The following is a 19,781-nucleotide window of genomic DNA, read 5'->3' on the forward strand; positions in this document are numbered from 1 at the left end:
AAAGGCAACATGACCTTGTTTACACTTGGTTACCTGGATTTCACACAATAGATTAATAAGATGCTGAAGATGTTCTACGAGTCTGTTGTAGCTAGTGGTATCTTTTCTGCTGTTGCATGCTGGTGCAGCGGACTGAAGGTAGCTGATGCCAACAGACTGAAAAAAAAAATCTGTAAGGCCAGTGATGTGGGGTGGAGCTGGACGCTCTGACTGTAGTGTCAGAAAGAAGGATTGTTGTTGTATAAGCTACTGGCTGTCTCAGACAACATCTTCCACGCACTCCATGATGCCCTGGACTGTGAAAAAGGGAATAGTCAGAGAAGCAGCCAAGAAGCTATGACATCGGTATGCTATGTTTATTGCCATGTGTTTAACAATCGAGAACTGAAAAATCTGCATGTTGGACTAATCGGTGAAAATTATAATTATGATTAAAAAACGTAATTGTGATGAATAGAGCAAAGTAAAAACTTTACAATTAAGAGTTGTACAACTGCTGAAAACACTCTTTCTGAAACTCTCCCTAAAGAACAGATCGAACACCAACCTTTTCTTTCTGGGAATAAAACATTTTAGGATATGACTGTTTATTGTAGTCCCACTTTTACACCTTTTTCTGCATCTAAAACAGATTTAAGAATATTAAGGCTTTCCTAATTTTATAGTCTGGAAATTATTAATACCTTCAGGATTGGTGATTTTGTTATTGCAGAAATTAATACAAAACTAAGCACCCTCTGCAGATTACCACAGATTCTCTGTAGATTTGGACCAAAATACAAAGTGTGAAAGACATCACGACACACAAAGAAACTATCAAAAAAGTAATTACGTGTGTGTTTCCACTGGTAATAGTTTAGATAAATCGTGTGCCAATCCAAGTAGTTTTTTTTTATTATTATTTGAAATTAATTATTTCATTTTAATGAATGAATTTTTAAAACATCGAAAGGTTGCTGCAACATCAAGCATCTTGGGATGCAACAATCACAAAAATACTGATTAAATGTAATTTAAGGTTTCAAATAACGTTTTTTTGAAATTAATACTAGAAAGCTATAATTTGGCTTCTACACTTTATTGGTGTGAGCAGCAAAAGAACACAAATAGATCTGCACAAATATCAGTATCCATTATACATTGTATAATGACAATAGTTCAGGTTCAGGTTCGACGTAATGACTATCGGATGTCCACCCCAGGCTTTAATTATCAGGTGTTGCTTTAGGACTCTGGTCAATAAGGTTCTTATCAACTGTGTCGATATAAAACCAGGGTCCATCTCCTTTTGCCCGCATGTGCTTCCGAACCTCAAGCTGCTTTTTTCTGTGAAAAAAGAAATCAAGTCGTGTTATTGGTTAGACTAATAAGCAGAGACTTATGAAATACAAGTAAGTAAAAACTTTCATTTTAAAATGTGTTACAGTAGAAAGAAAAAAAATCAATTCACAATATTGGCTTGCAATATTGACCTCAAGGTTCTTCATTATAGACTTCACTTTACATTTACAACCTATACAAAAGCTCACAGGTGAAAAGCTCTGAGCAGAGATCAGATTAGACTCAGGTTAATAAAATTTAATACCAAATGTTTTGGCACCCATGTCTCCCTCTATGCATTGCCTCAAAAACAAAAACCTGACATTTTTGGTACATTTCACTGTATTGTAACACTATACTTGTTCAATTTAACAGTGCAAATTACAAATTTCATAATCTAATCTAAAAGATAGAAATTAGATTAGATTAAAATTGGCCATTCATTGTTTATTGGCTCTTAGATTAAAATTGGCCATTCATTGTTTAACTAAATGTAAGTTTAAGGCAATTTAAATTTAATATATATTCTAACCCTAACTCTTAGAAAAAGAAAAAAAAAATTAAAAAACTGAACCTAAAGAAAAATTGCCATTTTTGAATTAACTTTGCTCAAAGCTGAATGCCTCGAAACCCAGACAAATATGTAGCAATGCAGCAAAGTAGTGTTTAAAACTAAGTTAATTCTCCAGTAATAAGAGATGTTAATAGGATCTTGTGTAAAATCATGAATGTCAACATTAATTTATCTTAAGAGAAATTTATTTAAACCAACATTTTATAGATAAAGACCTATTTCGTCATTGTGTCCCATCTCAACCCCCCAACTGACCCGCACCCAAACAATCTGTAAACATACAACTCTAAGATTAGGCTTGTGAGATGAATGTGCCACGGTGTAGCAATTATTAAAATACACATTTAATTATAAACAAAAATCTTTGTAAATGTGGCAGGACTTTTCATTAGGTTTCAGCTGAGAAAAACATGACAACTTTAATTGACTTAACAGTGAAGCCTTCAGTTATCAGTCGTTTAACATAAATAGCATGATTGTTATTGATATAATTAGATCTGTGTCCACAAAAACATAAATAACATGGAAATGCAGGTGAGCTTTGACCATGAACCATTTACCTCAGTTCAGCCTTCTCACTCTCAATTTGGATAAGTGCCATCATTTTCTCATAATCCTTCACTGGATTGTCGTAAATATTCCGGGAAATCCATCGAGTAATGGGATGCTTGGATTTAAAAAATAATAATAATTAATTAAAAATTAAAAATAGAAATCCATAAACAATGTGTATACCGTTTGTACTTATTAAGTATCTAGACCAACCTGCAGTGTCAAGAAAAACTAAATTTGTTTTGTGCACACTGAAATAACAGTGCACTGCAGGACTAAGTTCTAAAACTCAAGAAATAACTTTTTTCCACCACTGGATTGTCCTAAAGTCATATTTTTTTATATAGATTTTTGGATAAAAACCTGGAATAAGGTCTGTGGTTTACACGCACAAAAATATGTTCATGTTTTATGTTAATCTGTGACACAAATTACATTAGTAACACCCCACTTGTGATCTTTTAACGCTTTTACATGTCTTGATAAACATGTTTGTACTTGTGCTCTTGCAAACTGGTAACCAAATAACATTATAAAGAGCACATACCCAGGAATCCTTTTTTGAAATAAAAATGAAAATCATGCAACTGTCCTGAAGTTTGTTTACAGCCATACTTTAGGTTTTTTTTTTACTTCAGTATTTAGTCTTCAAAATAAACTGTGTGTTTATTTGTAAAAATTATTGTGATGAACAAATCATGTAAGAATCCTACTTATGTTAGACACGGAACTTATTTTCTGCAGTAATCCAAAACCCAATAGAAAAGGGTTGGTCTACAAAAAAAATAAAAAATTCCTCATCCCTGCAGCACTCTATATTACAATATAGTTATAAAATCTCAACCTTGTAGTACTCCCAATGCTCTGGCTCATAGCCCTCTGGGATTTCAGCCAATTCTGCCTCACCTACAGTAGGACACAGTGAGCATGTTATATTGCAAATAAACCATCAGTAATAACACACAACAAGAAGGTAACTTACCGATGAAAACATTTACAAACGTCACAAACGCTGCAATAGGAATCCCAGTGAGCAGGATGTAAAATTTCTGATTCAGAGAGAAGAGAAGAACAGTGATCTAGGGTCAAACTGTCCTACCATCTTATATACTCATTATTCCTCTCTCAATGTTCTTAATTATGACAGTAATTACAGTAATCAGAAAAAAGTACCTCCTTCAATTTTATAGCTGTCTCCTAAATGGTGTATTGCACACTAGACACTTTTATGAATTTTATAACGGTAGCCTTGTCTCAAATGCAACACTAAGGTTTTTCCCAGTCTATGGCAAATGACAACAAATGCTGCAGAATATGCTGGAATTATAAAATGTTGAAAATTAAACTACACCACGTGAGCCAATTTTATAAAAATAAATAAATAAACAAACAAACAAACACTTCCCATCTTGAATTTTTTTCCTCGTCAAAAGTCAGTACCTGGTAGCCCGCCCTTTTATGCTATGCAAGGAAAGCTGAAGTGTCCAACACTCCACACACTGCATCATCCATTTTATTTCAAGTGCACTTCTTGTTCGAATTTTCAGTATGAATACATTAGTAGTGAACCAGAGTTAATGTATTCAATGATAGAGACTTAAGCACTTTTGTACATCGCTCTGGATAAGGGTGTCTGCCAAATGCTGGAAAAGTAAGATACGTTTGTTTAATGCCTGCTTTTTAAGACTTACCAGCAAATGGAGAAATCTTCTGTCATAAAAGTCAGTGGGCTTAATGACAAACATTTTCTTTCCATGACTTCCATAACGGACAGCCACTGTTACAAAAACATAGCACAGTAAGTCACAGAGCTTCCCCAAAGCATATCTAAAATGTTAGTAAATTTTAAAAATATAGTACAGGTCATGAAGCATGTTTCATTACAGAAAGCACTCGTCAATAAATTAATCCAAGGAAATTTAAACCTATATACACATCAATGTTAAATGTGCACTTACATGTAACTCATAGTTTACTGATATAATCAGTAAGTGGCAGACAGTGAATATGGGCCAGTTGTCAGAAAACAGCCAGTTAAGCCTTGTACATGACAATGGAGCATGAATGACCATGTGATTCTGTTTTAAATGTTCTGATGGTTCAATTATATTTTACTAAACCATAGCCATGTGAAATTCTCAATTTCAACTGGTTTCCTAGTGCATCAGTTCTGATATTAAGGTCAGCTGCAAACAAAGAACAGATACGGTGATACGGTAAAACCTTCTCTAAGTATGTTCATTCACTACATGTTGTAGCATTGAAGAGTCTACAATGCAGGATTTTTTTTATTCAAACAAGTCAAGCTCTGGGATGGAAGGATGGATGGTGGGAGGGATGTGGTAGCTCAGTGGTTAAGGTGTTGGGCTACTGATCGGAAGGTCATGGGTTCAAACCCCAGCTCCACCAAGCTGCCACTGCTGGGCCCCTGAGCAAGGCCCTTAACCCTCAGTTGCTCAGTTGTAAGTCACTCTGGATAAGGGTGTCTGCTAAATGCCGTAAATGTAAATGTAAATGGATGGTTGGGATGGAAATGCAGTTTGACATCTACCAGAAGTGCAAAGAGTAGCAATTGTGCAAATAAATATGTAGCATATGTTCAGCTTGTGTGTGTGTGTGTGTGTGTGTGTGTACAGTGAATAAGTATAAAGGCTACAGCAGTGCAGAGATGTGTGGACATTGTTGAAAAGTACAAGTAAATGGTTCTGAGGTTATGGCAATGAAAATAATGTGCCATCTAGATAGATGGACTTATGAAACAAGCTTTAACTAGATATGCACTTTAGTAATTTTGGAGAAAGTAAACGGGCGATATTTGGATTATGTCTAACTGTTATGCTGTACTCAGTTTAACTACCATTAATCTGTTAACATTACATACAATGACAGTAGCTAGCTAATGCTAACTAACACTGTTGTTAATGTTATTGTTAATACACACTTAATGTAATAGTAACTACATTTGGTTTTGACTATAGAACCGCCACAATAATCCAGTAAACACTATTAAACACCAAACAGATCCACAGTGAATATAAAGGTCCTACATATAACGCAAACCCGAATACAGCTGCCCCTGTAGCTGAATTAGCACAAACCCTCCGAGGACAAGGTCACTGCTCATAATAAACCGTCTGCAGAAACATTTAATACAATTTCACAAAGCATGTGTGTGATGTACCTTGTTCTGAGCGCACTACTGCTCTGGAAAGTAGATCTGACGACTGATTTGCACGTTTTAAAGGGTTTATCCTGCTGGCAAACGCTGCCGCAGCTCGGAGGACGCTGAACGCCGCCATGTTTGTTTTGGGCAGTGCTTTACCGAGAACTTCACTGATTGGTCAGCCGTTAGGACCTACGTCACTTCCGAGACGGAAATAAAGTTTCTTTATTCGTCGATATTCATATATATTTAAAACATATTTATTTATGGCTATTTATTTATTTACAAAATACATCGATCTATATAAATACATATTACTATTAACTGTGTTCACTAAAATATAATCTACAAAATAATCTACACGCCACATAAGAATAAGAACAAATATTTTAATTTTCTAAAATAAATACCGAAACATTTAGTGTGTCTAAAAATATCATTTGTATGGAGATATGGGATTTTATTTATAAAAGGCAAGGACCAAATATTATGTGGTCAGAACATGTGTTGCCAAAGTGTGTTTTAATCTGCAATTCCAACACGTTCTATAGTATTTGGAGAAATGTTATTATTATTATTATTATTATTATTATTATTATTGTTATTATTATTATTATTGTTGTTGTTGTATTATTTAATAGTATTTGGTTCAATAATAAAAAAAGAAACACCGGCTCCGTTGAAAAAAAAAGTATAATAATTACATTTGCAGATCATCGCGGTGCACATTATCTGGCAACCCTGCTTAACGTTGACATTGCTGTTCAAGATGGCGGCGGCCACAACATGCCGCCTTGCTGCAATTTGCAGACAATTTCAAAGCGCTGTTAAAATATCTTTGCCAACCAAAGCTCAATATTCATCACATACATTGCTTAGCTATCGTTCCTGCATTCAAAGGTATTTCTTTACAGTATTCTTTAACTGCAGGACATGTTTTCTTCGCACTAACCTTTGTTTAAAACACAGGAAGCTATGGACGTGATGGTATTATGGTATTACCAGCTTTTTATTTGTCTTCTCCACTTTTTCCAGGCGTCCTGATCTTGCTCGCTATGTCCACACATCAGTCAGCAGATGGGGCCTCGAGGAATTCTTTGACCTGCCTGAAAACTGGGGAGAGACTACAGTTAAATCAGGTGCCACTGAATCAAAACATTTTGGTTTTTTTTTTTATTATTTTATATTTTTTTGTTTTTTTTCCTGCATTTTTTCTATTTATTGCTATCACTTGTCATGTTTAGGGAGAGCATTTTAAACAGTGTATGAAAGCTGATTAGATTTACCAGCTCCACTGTGATACAAAACAGGAGATGTAAACTGCATGTGGTCTTTTGCATCAATACAACATTTATCAGGCTGTATATTTATAATCACACCCTCTGGGGTCACCCAAATGAGGATGAGGTTCCTCCAAGGTTTCTTCCTTTATCATCTAAGGGAGTTTTTCCTCGTCACAGTCACCTGAGTCACCTCAGACTTGTTTATTGCGGATAAATGCAAAAACATTTAAATATATCTAATGTTGATCTTGAATTTATTATATTAATCTTTATATTATTCTTTATAATAACCTTTCTGTGTTTACGTTCTGTAAAGCTGCTTTGAGACGATGTCAGTGCAAAGCGCAATACAAATAAATTTGAATTGAATTGAACTGAACTGAATTGATTAATCTTAAGCAGGACTTTTGACTGTTGTTTGTTTTTGTTTGTTTGTTTGTTTGAATTCTTATAGGTTCTCCATGGACAGCTAAACAGCTTAGAGCAAAGAGTAATGAAGACCTGCACAAGCTGTGGTAACTTTAACAGTTTATCCCAATCAGATTTCTAATAATCAGTCAATCTAATTATTTTCATACCTGGGCGGTCAAACCAAATGTGAGTCAGACTGACTCAAAAAAAGGCGTAACAGGATCAATTACAAAGATCTAACATTTCAAGACCTAATAGATTTATAAACGTCCTCTGTAACCGCTTTCAACCTGACCATTTAAAAATGAATGTTATTAGGTAATGCTGAATTCATTCTACAAATAGTTTCTGTCTGTTTTGGAACCAAAAACTATAATGCAATAAATCATTTTAGTCTATGATCCCATTTCTGTGGCCCACGTCAAGTTCAGACAACAGTCTAGTGTACACCTTTTGGCACTGTTTGCGGTTCTAAATAACAGCCTCACTAAACACAGTATACAGATTTTAGCTGCATCTGAGTGTTAGCTAGGAGTAACACAGTCGCATTGTGTCTGAAAGGATTCACTGCCGTACGTTAATGATAAATACATTTTCGGTTTGTTGTGTGTGCACCACAATTGTTTGTTACACAGCTGTATTAGGGCATGTCCATAATATTTACCATCTTAAAACCATAGAAATTAAACTAGTCTGATAACGTGTGCTATGGAGTATTGTAGATGGATTTTAACTTGACACAATTCGTATTTGATTATAGAAAATGTAAACATTGGGTTCATGGTGATCATTTATTAATCCTGTGATCATATTTGTTTTATGTTGCAGGTATGTTCTTCTAAAGGAAAAGAATATGCTGCAAACAATAGAACAAGAGGCAAAGCGGCAATGTGTTTCAATGCCCAGTCCAGAACGTATTAAAAAGGTGAGATGTTTAAAGGTTCAGATCAGTATGTTTGTCATGGTATACCATCAGCATTAAACTGTATTATTTACTCTATTCGGCAGGGGTTAATGCATACTACCTGCTGATTTTAGTTCAGTTTGGTCACCTTGGGCACGGTCACTCAATAAACCTATTGCTCTGTTAAAGTAGCTACATTATTTTTTTATTTCAATATGATGCCTCTCAGTGCATTCTGAACATTATTTAAATGTGCAAAGTAATATTTTGGTTGTTTATTGGAGCCACTGGACATTTTATTCCTGAACTGTTCTTTTTAAAAATGTTTAATTAAATAGACTAAATTTCAAACAGGAAAAATGCCTACAGGAACTCCTTGAATAAACATTTAATTAAAATTGTAATTGTACTGGTCTTACATAGAACCATACACAGTACAATATTATGATGCTTTATATCACTGACTGTGAAATAAAAATGGAATTTGGCAGATGGCAGCAAAAGCACACTTTATTGATTAAACATTAGCATTGATTGTGATGGAAATTTCCGCTACTGTAACAAATCAGACCCTCCTGCGTCTGAAAATCCTAATTTGAGATCTGCCGATTTAGAAAAACAGATTAAACCCAATGTGTTGTTTTATTAGGTGGAAAGATCTATGCAGAGGCTTGACGTTGTTGTGAAAGAACGAGAAGATGCTCTCCGTTTACTACAGACAGGACAAGAAAAAGGCAGACCCGGAGAATGGAGGAGAAACATCTTTGGCAAAACGTTCTGGTAAGCGCAGTTACATTTAATCCTGATGCCATCACAGTGTTTAGAAACAGAACTTTGATTGGTGTTTTTTTTTAATCATTATCTTTATGAAATAGGTACCGTTTTAGAGAGCATCCTGTCCCCTGGTACATGAACAAGATCTACAAGAGGAAACGTTTCTACACACCATCATATGTCTCCCCTTACATAAGGCAAGGCCAAAATTCAGAATTAAAACTCACTGACTTGCTAAATGTTTCAGACTGCATGCTTACGTGTGATTGTTTTCTTCCTAATTTCAGGCTAAGTCTTGAGAAACACCTGAGGAGTAAAACAAGGAGAGAAAGGAAGGAGAAACAAAAGCAGAAGAAAGTGGCTGAGCTTTTCTCTAAAAAGACTGCACAAGCATGAGATGGCCCAGGCTAAAAAAAAAAAAGTTCATTTTGCTAAATAATGAACCCAATTCTTCATGTGTGGATTGAGCCCCGTCTTTTTATTCTGGTGTTAGTTAATTAATTGCAGGAATAGTCATCGTTTTCTCTGAGTAAAGCACTGACTACAGATATGTACAGTAGATGTGTGTCTGTAAACAAACTAAATGACAGTACATGTACATTTTAAATGCATAATGATCCAAAGTCAATTAAAAACACAAATCTGTCACAAAAATCTTTATTTTCAAAACAGCCAATCACTGATTAAAAACACAAGAGGTTTCCTGTGTGTATATATATTGGTTACTGTCATTTTCTCTGCAGCTAACTTGAAGGATGGAGGATCATATTTTACTTGTAAATGTGCCAAATAAGAACTGAATCTTTTCTCTGAATTGGCGTGACACACAAACACTTGAGTATAGAAAAGAACACAACTATGACAATTACAGTTATAAAAAAAAGATAAGAAAGCAGAGCTAATTACTGTATCCTTTCAGCACAAGTGTCCTTTATTTTCCTGAGTCCACTAAGGCGGCCTTTTCTACCAGAAGATATTATTTTTTTTATTTAAAGAAAAAAACTGCTGTAGTTGGTCAAGGGCACTTCCTCTCTACACACTGCTTCCCTCCTTCCTCATACTCCTGCTTGGAAATCCACATTTGTTGGAAAGTTCCCTAGAATGAAAAGCAATGTGATGAAAACCATAAACAAGGCAGCTCTGTTGTACATCCTCAGTAACTCCAGCGCTCCGATTCACGCTTCAGTACTCACCAGCGATGCCAGGATAGATCCTCCGATCCAGGCGCTGAACCTGCGCTCCAGGGTGGTATTGTTGGCTATTAACTTCAAGCGCATACTCTGTGAACATAAACAATATCGTTGGCGTTGTGCTGCAAAGAGACTAGTTATAAGTACGGTCAAAAACAGTTGGGATAAGATTCCTCAAATATTCTCTGTGTACTTTTCTACAATTTGGAAGACGTCTAGAAATAGAAATGGCTGGATATGGTGAGTGTGTCAAATTTGTAAACAATCCTGAACTAGACACATTAAGAGGCTTCAGTTTGAGCATTTTATCCAAGAGTGTAATGCACTTTTGAGTCCACTTGCTTACAAAATGCACTATATTTAGATAAACTGCATTACTATTATATTTATTAGTTTGGTAATGTCAAAATTCAGCTTACACCAAAATTTTTAAATATTAAAATCTATGTAAGAAAGAGCAAGGTGGGTATAAAAAAAATCTAAATCTGGGTCGAAAAAAATATCTAAATAAAAAGAAAAAAAAAGTATAATTGACAATACACCATGGGTCAAAAAGGCTACAGCTAATGAGAGGAAAACAAGTGCATTCCTTTTTGCAAATAAATAAATAAATGTAAAGTGGGGTTTTTTTTTGTTTTGTTTTTTTACATTTTTAATTTGACTGTTCTTGAATAATTTCCTATAAAACAGCTGTGTAAGTAATGCTACACTACATCAGGTATATGAATGCACTGGTTCTAATATGTTTCTATAGCAACAGCTCAATCAGCAGGGCTTGTATGTTGGATCCTAAGCCTTATAACACATCTTTTAAATGTAAATTCACAGCACTTTTTTTCCCCTCATAGACTATACAGATTCATGCAGTAGAACAAACCGGTGGCGTCTTCTGAGACAGCTCTCTGTTTAGTCTGTCTGTAAATCCTTGGATGAGAGTGTTTCCACCAGTAACTATCACACTGCCATACAGACCCTGAGGGAAAAAAAAAATCAACAACACAAATCACCAATGCAGTCAGGGTCTAGTCAGAATATGTGGTGTTTGGTACGTTTAAATTGCAACCTACATTTTCCCACTTGATGCCTTTCATTTAAGCAGTTGAGAACACAGAAATCAGACAGCGTTTCACGAGCCTGTCTAAAAACCTGTGCTGATCAAATGGCCCCCATCTTTACACGGATATTCAACACATCACTGGAGCTGTGTGAAGTCCCCTCATGCTTCAAAAGCTCCACCATCATCCCGTCCCAAAGAAATCCAAAATTACCGGACTTAATGACTACAGACCTGTGGCTGTAACTTCTGTGGTCATGAAATCATTTGAAAGACTGGTTCTGGCTTATCTGAAGGACATTACTGGACCCTTACTGGACCCTCTGCAGTTTGCCTACAGAGCAAACAGGTCTGTGAATGATGCAGTCAATATGGGACTGCATTATGTTCTGCAGCATCTGGACAGACCACGGACTTATGTGAGGATCCTGTTTGTGGACTTCAGCTCTGCCTTTAACACCATCATCCCATCACTACTAGAGCCCAAATTAACCCAGCTCTCCGTGCCCTCCTCTGTCTGTCAGTGGATCACCAGCTTTCTGACAGACAGGCAGCAGCTAGTGCGACTGGGTAAGCTCAAATCTAGCATATGCACCATCAGCACTGGCGTTCCTCAGGGTTGTGTACTCTTCCCACTGCTCTTCTCCCTGTACACGAATGACTGCACCTCTAATGACCCCTCTGTCAAGCTCCTCAAGTTTGCAGACGACACCACACTGATCGGCCTCATCCAGGACGGTGACGAGTCTGCTTACAGACTGGAGGTTGAACGGCTGGCTGTCTTGTGCAGCCTTAAACCCTGGAGCTTAACACACTCAAGACAGTGGAGATGATCGTGGACTTCAGGACAAACCCCCCTGCTCTTCCCCAACTTACCATCATGGACAGCATTGTCACAGCAGTGGAGTCATTCAGATTCCTGGGAACCACAATCTCCCAGGACCTGAAATGGGACATTCACATAGACTCCATTCACATAGACTCCCTCCATAGACTCACATAGACTGCAAGCTCAGCAGAGGTTGTACTTCCTTCATCAGCTGAAGAAGTTCAACCTGCCACAGGATCTGCTAAAACAGTTCAACAATGCTATCACTGAATCCATCCTCTGCACCTCAGTGACTGTTTGGTTCAGCTCAGCCACCCAATCCGACCTCAGAAGACTACAGAGTTTAGTCCGGACTGCTGAGCGAATCATTGGCACAACTCTCCCCACTCATCAAGATCTGTACTTCTCCAGAGTGAGCAAAAGGGCAAAGTCAATCACTCTGGACCCCTCACATCCAGCACACTCCCTCTTTGAACTGTTGCCATCTGGACAACGCTACAGATCCCTGAGCACCAGAACGACCAGACATAGGAACAGTTTCTTCCCCCTCAGGCAATCCATCTGATGAACACTTGACATACACAGAACAAACCCTATTCGTACATTGTTTACATGTACTTATTTATATTTCAGTTTGCACATTTATATTTCGATTTGCACATTTTTCCACTGTACATACAACTGTCTTTATTATACATGTGTTCATTTCTTATCATTGCCATTCTGGTTACACTGTGGAGCTCCTGTACTAGAACAAATTCCTCGTATGTGAAAACATACTTGGCAATAAAGAACTTTCTGATTCTGATTCTGATTCTGATTCTGATCAGTGGGGAAAGAAGATAAGGGCTGTCCTTCCCACCCAGAAAATATTTATTCCACTTTGGTGGCTCGTTTTAAATTTTATAACAAACAAAAAAAGGTCTTACTGGTCTGATATCAACGTCACACATGCCCACACTGGTGGTCACAACATGGCCTACTCCCAGCATGGTGTTTCCAGACAGACCCTATAAAACACACACACACACCTTAAGAGATGATACTGTCTGTAGAAAGGAATAATAATCACAAATTATTTAACAGTGCTTACCTTTGCATTAGAGGGGTCAAAAAGCCCCTCAGGAATCTTCAGTCGTTCAGCTCCAAAGTCACAGTTGTAGCCGTTGGGGAGCTCATAGTGAACAGTCGGCATCTGCGCAGCCACCCTGCAAAGGCAACAAAGCCACAATGACAAAACACATCAAATCAGTCGCTGTTCATGCTGTGAGGAGTTGAACACACTGTGACCAGAATGTTAGTGAGTAAGGAATAAAGTGGACGTACTGTTCATCATAAGGTGAATCTGAGACCTGCAAGACTGAGGCCTGGAAATCTTGAATAACAGTCTGCGAAAATGAACACAGCAGATTAGACACCAGCGTGTCAGAGCATTAGGTTACCATCGTAACAGACGTCTCAGTGCAGTCCTTACATTACACATGTAGTTATGCCATGAGCGAGTAACTTGAGGTAGTTTCTCTTTCTTCTTCCAGCTGGCTGGTGAACCTTCACGCACTGAATCCTTTAATTAAAAAAAAAAAAAAACACACGTATATTTACATGTATAACAATCAGTCTGAATAATAAATCTTTTTACATAACAGTTAGGGCACAACTGTTTAAGACTTAACAATTCTGCATTAAAGAGATGATTTTAAACGAGTGAAACAGCACATTTGGTTGAGCTGGACTGATTTATTCAATCGTGAGGTACTGCAAGCCTTCTGTAATACCATCATCATGCTCCACCCAAATGATGATTTTATTAATTAAGGAGAAAAAAGCCGTCCAAAACTGGTAAAAAAAAAAAAAGGTAATTGCTCCCTAACCCTAATAACCGGTGGTACCACCCATGGTGGTAACAACAATAGACAAAGCCTCACCTTTGAAGCAATCATGTATGGAGGAACAATTTCGACACTTAATTCCTGAAAAAGCTCTCTACACTGCATGCTCATGAAGTCACCTGCGAGTGGGGATTTGACAATGCCTGGAAAAAGCACAGAACACAGCCTCAGTGCCAATATACAGGATGATACACAAGGATCATTGATACATGACACAAAAACAATTGTTTATAAAACTGCTAAGCTTCTGGTTCCATTGTGTAAGTCTATTGAGTGCTACAGGAGCTCTTCTCTACAGTGTGTACATGTAGACCAGAGGTGTCCAAAAATGTTGTTTCTCCCTCTCAGATTTCTAATTCAAAATACGCAAGGATCTGATGGCGTGTGTGTGTGTCTATATGTATTACATGCACAAACATGTCTTATGCACCATTGTATGTTCTAGCTGTTGTTCTAGCTATTAATTCGATGAATTCTGCATTACTGAGTCAGTAAAAAGACATTTAAAAAAATCACTTAATAATAAATAACATAAAAGACCACATTCAGGCATTAAAAAAAATGTCTCCTGGGTTTTGCATTAAAAAAAAGGCAGATTTTCCAAAATGATCAATAAAAAAATGACCAGCTAATGTCCTTAGGACTAATATTATAAAATATATTTTTAAAAAATACATTAAAAAAAAGGAGACAAATTTAGGTTATGAAAGTAGAGTGACGATTTACCTTGTTGCAGGACATAACCATCATGCACTGGAATAGCAGTTGTGTGCGTCGCACCACTGTCTAACACCAAACCAGTGGATCGTCCATTTGCAAATCTGATATACTTAAGAGTTAAGAACGCTGATACATGCATCAGACATGATTATATCAATATTTTCTTATAACAAGGGCTCTGGTTAATGTACACATGTACTGCAACATGCAGATGAAATACGTGACACAATCTGATAGTGAAGGATACGCCGACAGGACAGCTGTTTTACACAAGAAGAAAGCAGGGATGTTGTAATGTTCAAACATGAGCTCCGTCAGCTTCTCCCTCTTGGCTCGTGTGTTCCACTGAATACAAATTAAAACCAGACAACCAGGGTAAATAAGTGTGTGTGTGTGTGTGTGTGTGTGTGTGTGTGTGTGAGTGTGCAGGCGCACCCAAAGTTCTTAACAAAATGTCTTCAAAACATTTTTTATATTTTTTTTTCCCTCTCCCAGACAAAACATTAAGATCATTCTCATGTGATGGGCTTTAACAGGAAACATGGCTAGATCATCCATCTCTCTCTCTCTCTCTCTCTCTCTCTCTCTCTCTCTCGCTCGCACGCACGCACGCACGCACGCACACAGTACTGCTGCTGAGCTTTTTAACAAATTCAAAAAGACTGGAAGTGTTGCATGCTGGGATACACAGTCCCCTATGTATGGCAGATTTTAAGACACAATGTAGGTACAAGGACATGTTTAATAAAGAAACGAAAGCTTGTGTTGTGCTTACAGAGGCTTCTGACATCAGCACAGGATGCAAGCTAGGCTCAGATTTGAAGTGCATTCTGTAGGTGTGGTCCAAAATGGCCTGAAAGCTGTCCCATTCTTCAACTAGGAGAAATGATGCGACATTTATAAAGAAAGAAAACTTTTGTGCTTAAACAAAAAAAAAATCTTTTTAACAACAATTAGATGAAAATTAATCCTAAATATTTCACATTCTAGTATTTTTAGTATTAATATTTTGTTTGTGTCAAGCTGTAAAAATGAGCTGCAAGGACAGAGACACCTACTCATGCCATTTTTAAGAGGTGACATGACCTCCATGTTTTCTCGCGGCACCCTGAGCTGATTGGTGTCGATGTAATACGTTGTTCCACTTTGCTTGCTTTTATCTCCGTCCGTTTCCATCGGCGTAGTGCCATCTTCCCTGTCCAAAGTTACACCAATCACGGTGGGGAAGTCAGCCTGCAAAGCAGAGCATTTTTTATAGCAAACCTCACACATTTGTGACATGGCAGATGCAAATAGGAGGATTCCTGCTTACTTTGGGACAGTCCTCTCCAGCATAACCAGCCCTCACAGAGTAGGAACCGATATCAAACACCAGTGCACCCACCTCATCTGGTAGACAAGAAAAGAACAGATTTCTTAGGAATGGGTGTAAATTGTGATCAATACAAATAATTTGTGATCTAGCTCGATATACTGTTTAGTCTGCACTCATTTGAATGCTAGACATCCTGAGTGGCTTGGAGCCTTTTAACAGTTTCCAAAACAAAACGGAAAAAAGTTTCATTATTTTAATTTAGCTTTTTATTTCTGAATTTTCTAGGTGTAGATCTGAAAGTGTCCCAATGTCCCTTACCTAGATCTCTAGCTCAAAACCAGTACATTTCATTTAAATTAATTACATAATAGTAGCTGATAGTAATCTCCAAAACATCCATGCGATTTTTAAACAGCAATACAATCACAGACCGACTGGATAAACATCACACATCCCCGGCCACTATGAGAACCATGGGTTTAAGGAAATGTGGATTAAAAAAGAAAAACTAAACTAAATGCATATTAACAAGCTCAATCTATATTTTACAGAGTTTAACTGGATAAACAGGACAGACTGCAACATATAGTAAATCAATAGAAAGAATAGATTGAATGGATAAGATAGGATCCAATGGATGCTAAATAGATAGAGTGGATTGATGATAGTATAGAATGACTGTGTGCTAAAGACAAGATGAATAAATTGATAGTGAGATTGGGTAGGATGAATGATTGGTTTGACAGGATGGTCAACAAAAAAAGAAAATCCAAATAAATTGAACGATATCAGTTGCACTGATGAAGTTGCACTGCAACGAAGATGCGGTCACTGTGCAATACACACACATACATACATACACACACATACATACATACACACACAAATACATACATACATAATTCATATAATTCTGTCACTAAAACAAATTCCTTGCATGTGAAAACATGCCTGGCAATAAAGCTGATTCTGATTCACAAACACACACACATACATACACACAAACACACACATACATACACACAAACACACACGAGCACATATACATACACAAACACACACACACACACACACACACATACACAAACACACACGAGCACATATACATACACAAAACACACACACCTACATACACACACACACACACACACATACATACATACACACACACGCGCGCGCACATACACCTACATACACAAACACACACATACATACATACATACATACATACACACACACACACACACACACAAACACACACGAGCACATATACATACACAAACACACACACACCTACATACATACATACATACACACACACACACACAAACACACACGAGCACATATACATACACAAACACACACACACCTACATACATACATACATACACACACACACACACACACACACACACGCGCGCGCACATACACCTACATACACAAACACACACATACATACATACATACATACATACACACACACACACACACACACAAACACACACGAGCACATATACATACACAAACACACACACACCTACATACATACACACATACACACACACACACACACACACACACACACATATACATACATATACACAGACATATACAAACACACATGCGCACATACACACATATATGCGCGCGCGCACACAGATACACACATTTTAAAATAAAACAAAGAGCTGTATTTTACTAAACAGATTAAATGCATATAAACAATGGCAGTTAGTTTATATCCCTCCTGTCTCTGTACAGCTAGCGGTCTTTAGCTAAACGTGGCGGACATTCATTCATTTTCCAGCACACACACTCACACTTACCCCCACCATACACTCCTCCACTCATTATAGACAACGGTAGATGTTGATTTATTTATTACAAATATAACTAAACCTCCTGTAATTAGATAAAAAATACTCAATTTTCACTTCTTATTTTATAATATGGAATTCATCACAACAAAGGAAACGCGACGGACATCTTCCTCTTTGGTGAACAATACCGGAACTCAAAAGTACAGCGTCGCCCCCTTACGGCTAAAAGAAAAACTACGCATACAAGCTACAGCGATTAAAAAATGTGATGATTGCTAAATATTTTATGGGTTAAAAGGAGTTATAAAGTTTCAAATAAATAAATAAATAAATAAATAAATAAATAAATAATTATAAACAATAAAATAAATAAATCAATAAATATAGCCTACAGCAAAGGCAATATATTTTATAGTTATTTACTGAATTTATTTATATATCGATTCCTGTCTTTGTTTTCTTCCCCAGTCCCAGATAAATTTTCCATAATCTGTTTATAGGTATGTGATTGTGTGCAGTTGTGCCTTGGATATGGATTGTCACCCCATCCAGTGTATCTCCTACCTTGTGCCCAGAGTCCCTGGGATCAGAGCCGATCCTGACCTCCCTGGGGCCCTAAGCAAAATTCTGCTAAGGGGCCCTCCTACCTGACCAGTGAGCTATGTAAACCATTTGCCACACATTCACACTTGCACTGGCAGCACTGCACAGCTAATTTAGCTAGAGATAGAGACTAGAGACAGAATCACATCTTTTTTCTGTTTTCATGGCCAGATGGATAGCTCCGTTTCATATTGTCATCAACACAGTAAACATTAACACGTGCTGTAAAATGAGGCAGGAGGAGGCAGGGCCTTGCATAATTTGCGGGGCCCAACTTGCGGACATCAGATGCCCTGCAAGCCTGTGTAGAACAAGCGGTACAGACTTTGGTTGGATAGATGAATATTCTTGCAAGTGTAGTGACACAGAAAATCATTGCCACCTCACAAGGTCCCAGGTTCTATCCTGAGCTCAGTTGACACTCTGTGTGGAGTTTCACATGTTTTCCCAGTATACACTTGGGTTTTCTCCTGGTTCTCTTCTTCTCCAGCCTCTCCCACATCTCAAAAATGCGACAGAAAGTAAATTGTTTAAGATAAAATATAAAGATAAAGATAAAATTGTCTCTAGGTATTACCGAGTGTGAGTGTGTGTGTGTGTGTGTGTGTGTGTGTGTGTGTGTGTGTGTGTGTGTGTGTGTGTGTGTGTGTATACAATGCTTCTATGTCTCTGTATAGAATATAGATATACAAAGATATTTTAAAATTCACTGTACTAGGTTTTTAAAAATCCATTTTAACAAGAACAATTTTTATTGTGCTTGGCTGCACTTTCAGTTAACACATACCAAGAATGAGAAATCCGTTACTGTCCAGCAAAAGCTGAATAATTTATTTTATTTATTTAAAAATTTATTTATTAATTCTAATTTTCATTGTCATTATTGTCTTTTGTAGCAACACTTGCTGCCTAATTATTTAACTCTCATTTTAGAACATGCTGAAGCTGCTGTTCTCTGTTCCCAAGGATCCCATTACTTCCAACCGTTAAGTGTGCTGATTACAGATAAGATGCCTACGTGCAGTTACACTCAGACTCAACAGGAAATGTGATGTTACATTTTGGGCAGAATGAAGCAAAGATGCCACGTAGGCATAGCCTATAATAGGGCTTCAATAAACACAAAAATCCCTGGGGTTGGTTTGCATGCAGAACAAATCAGCTATAGGGTATAAACAAACAAACAAATAAGCAAGTAAGCATCCTTTGGCTACTGTTTGAGGAGTGTGGCACATTCTCTATATCTCTGCTTGGCTTTTTCAGAATATTTTTTTGGTTTCCTGTGTTGTATGTTTATGTGTGTAGGATACCTGTGATGGACAAGTGTCTCGTCCAACATGTGCTCCAACCTCACAACTTAAAGCTTAAAGTGGTTATTAA

The 19,781-nt window shown here is 37.2% G+C and overlaps 3 protein-coding genes across 3 annotated transcripts; 1 reads left to right on the forward strand and 2 right to left on the reverse strand.

Moving 5' to 3' along the window:
* Positions 1-1,062: 1,062 nt before the first annotated feature.
* Positions 1,063-5,786, reverse strand: ndufb5 (NADH:ubiquinone oxidoreductase subunit B5). Its single transcript, XM_027146921.2, has 6 exons — positions 5,628-5,786; positions 4,138-4,223; positions 3,429-3,495; positions 3,291-3,352; positions 2,455-2,561; positions 1,063-1,326 (listed from the first exon to the last, which is right to left on the reverse strand). The coding sequence occupies exons 1-6, from the start codon at positions 5,743-5,745 to the stop codon at positions 1,206-1,208; spliced, it is 561 nt and encodes a 186-aa protein (XP_027002722.1). The 5' UTR covers positions 5,746-5,786; the 3' UTR covers positions 1,063-1,205.
* A 556-nt stretch (positions 5,787-6,342) lies between these two features.
* Positions 6,343-9,635, forward strand: mrpl47 (mitochondrial ribosomal protein L47). Its single transcript, XM_027146919.2, has 7 exons — positions 6,343-6,509; positions 6,645-6,748; positions 7,347-7,407; positions 8,132-8,228; positions 8,857-8,987; positions 9,083-9,178; positions 9,269-9,635. Exons 1-7 carry the CDS (start codon positions 6,379-6,381, stop codon positions 9,375-9,377), a joined length of 729 nt encoding a protein of 242 aa, XP_027002720.1. The 5' UTR covers positions 6,343-6,378; the 3' UTR covers positions 9,378-9,635.
* actl6a (actin-like 6A) lies at positions 9,625-18,005 on the reverse strand. The gene is made up of 14 exons (XM_027146918.2): positions 17,805-18,005; positions 15,976-16,052; positions 15,722-15,896; positions 15,439-15,539; positions 14,911-15,008; positions 14,670-14,764; positions 13,980-14,086; positions 13,529-13,618; positions 13,381-13,442; positions 13,148-13,262; positions 12,984-13,064; positions 11,049-11,144; positions 10,175-10,261; positions 9,625-10,077 (listed from the first exon to the last, which is right to left on the reverse strand). Exons 1-14 carry the CDS (start codon positions 17,827-17,829, stop codon positions 9,997-9,999), a joined length of 1,290 nt encoding a protein of 429 aa, XP_027002719.1. The 5' UTR covers positions 17,830-18,005; the 3' UTR covers positions 9,625-9,996.
* Between the last annotated feature and the right edge of the window lie 1,776 nt (positions 18,006-19,781).

Source organism: Tachysurus fulvidraco, chromosome 5, assembly GCF_022655615.1.
Source record: "Tachysurus fulvidraco isolate hzauxx_2018 chromosome 5, HZAU_PFXX_2.0, whole genome shotgun sequence".
Taxonomy (NCBI): domain Eukaryota; kingdom Metazoa; phylum Chordata; class Actinopteri; order Siluriformes; family Bagridae; genus Tachysurus; species Tachysurus fulvidraco.

Bases quoted from the DNA above. Each gene is read 5' to 3' on its own strand.
- ndufb5 (XM_027146921.2), bottom strand. From the start codon at position 5,745: ATGGCGGCGTTCAGCGTCCTCCGAGCTGCGGCAGCGTTTGCCAGCAGG. The intron at 4,224-5,627 runs GTACATCACACA...TTTTTGTAACAG, and splicing joins AGTAGTGCGCTCAGAACAAG to TGGCTGTCCGTTATGGAAGT. The intron at 3,353-3,428 runs GTAAGTTACCTT...GTCCTACTGTAG, and splicing joins GTTTGTAAATGTTTTCATCG to GTGAGGCAGAATTGGCTGAA.
- mrpl47 (XM_027146919.2), top strand. From the start codon at position 6,379: ATGGCGGCGGCCACAACATGCCGCCTTGCTGCAATTTGCAGACAATTT. The intron at 8,229-8,856 runs GTGAGATGTTTA...TTGTTTTATTAG, and splicing joins GTCCAGAACGTATTAAAAAG to GTGGAAAGATCTATGCAGAG. The intron at 8,988-9,082 runs GTAAGCGCAGTT...TTTATGAAATAG, and splicing joins ATCTTTGGCAAAACGTTCTG to GTACCGTTTTAGAGAGCATC.
- actl6a (XM_027146918.2), bottom strand. From the start codon at position 17,829: ATGAGTGGAGGAGTGTATGGTGGGG. The intron at 13,619-13,979 runs GTGAGGCTTTGT...TTTTAATTAAAG, and splicing joins CATACATGATTGCTTCAAAG to GATTCAGTGCGTGAAGGTTC. The intron at 11,145-12,983 runs GTAAGACCTTTT...TTTTTCCCTCAG, and splicing joins GTGACGTTGATATCAGACCA to GGTCTGTATGGCAGTGTGAT.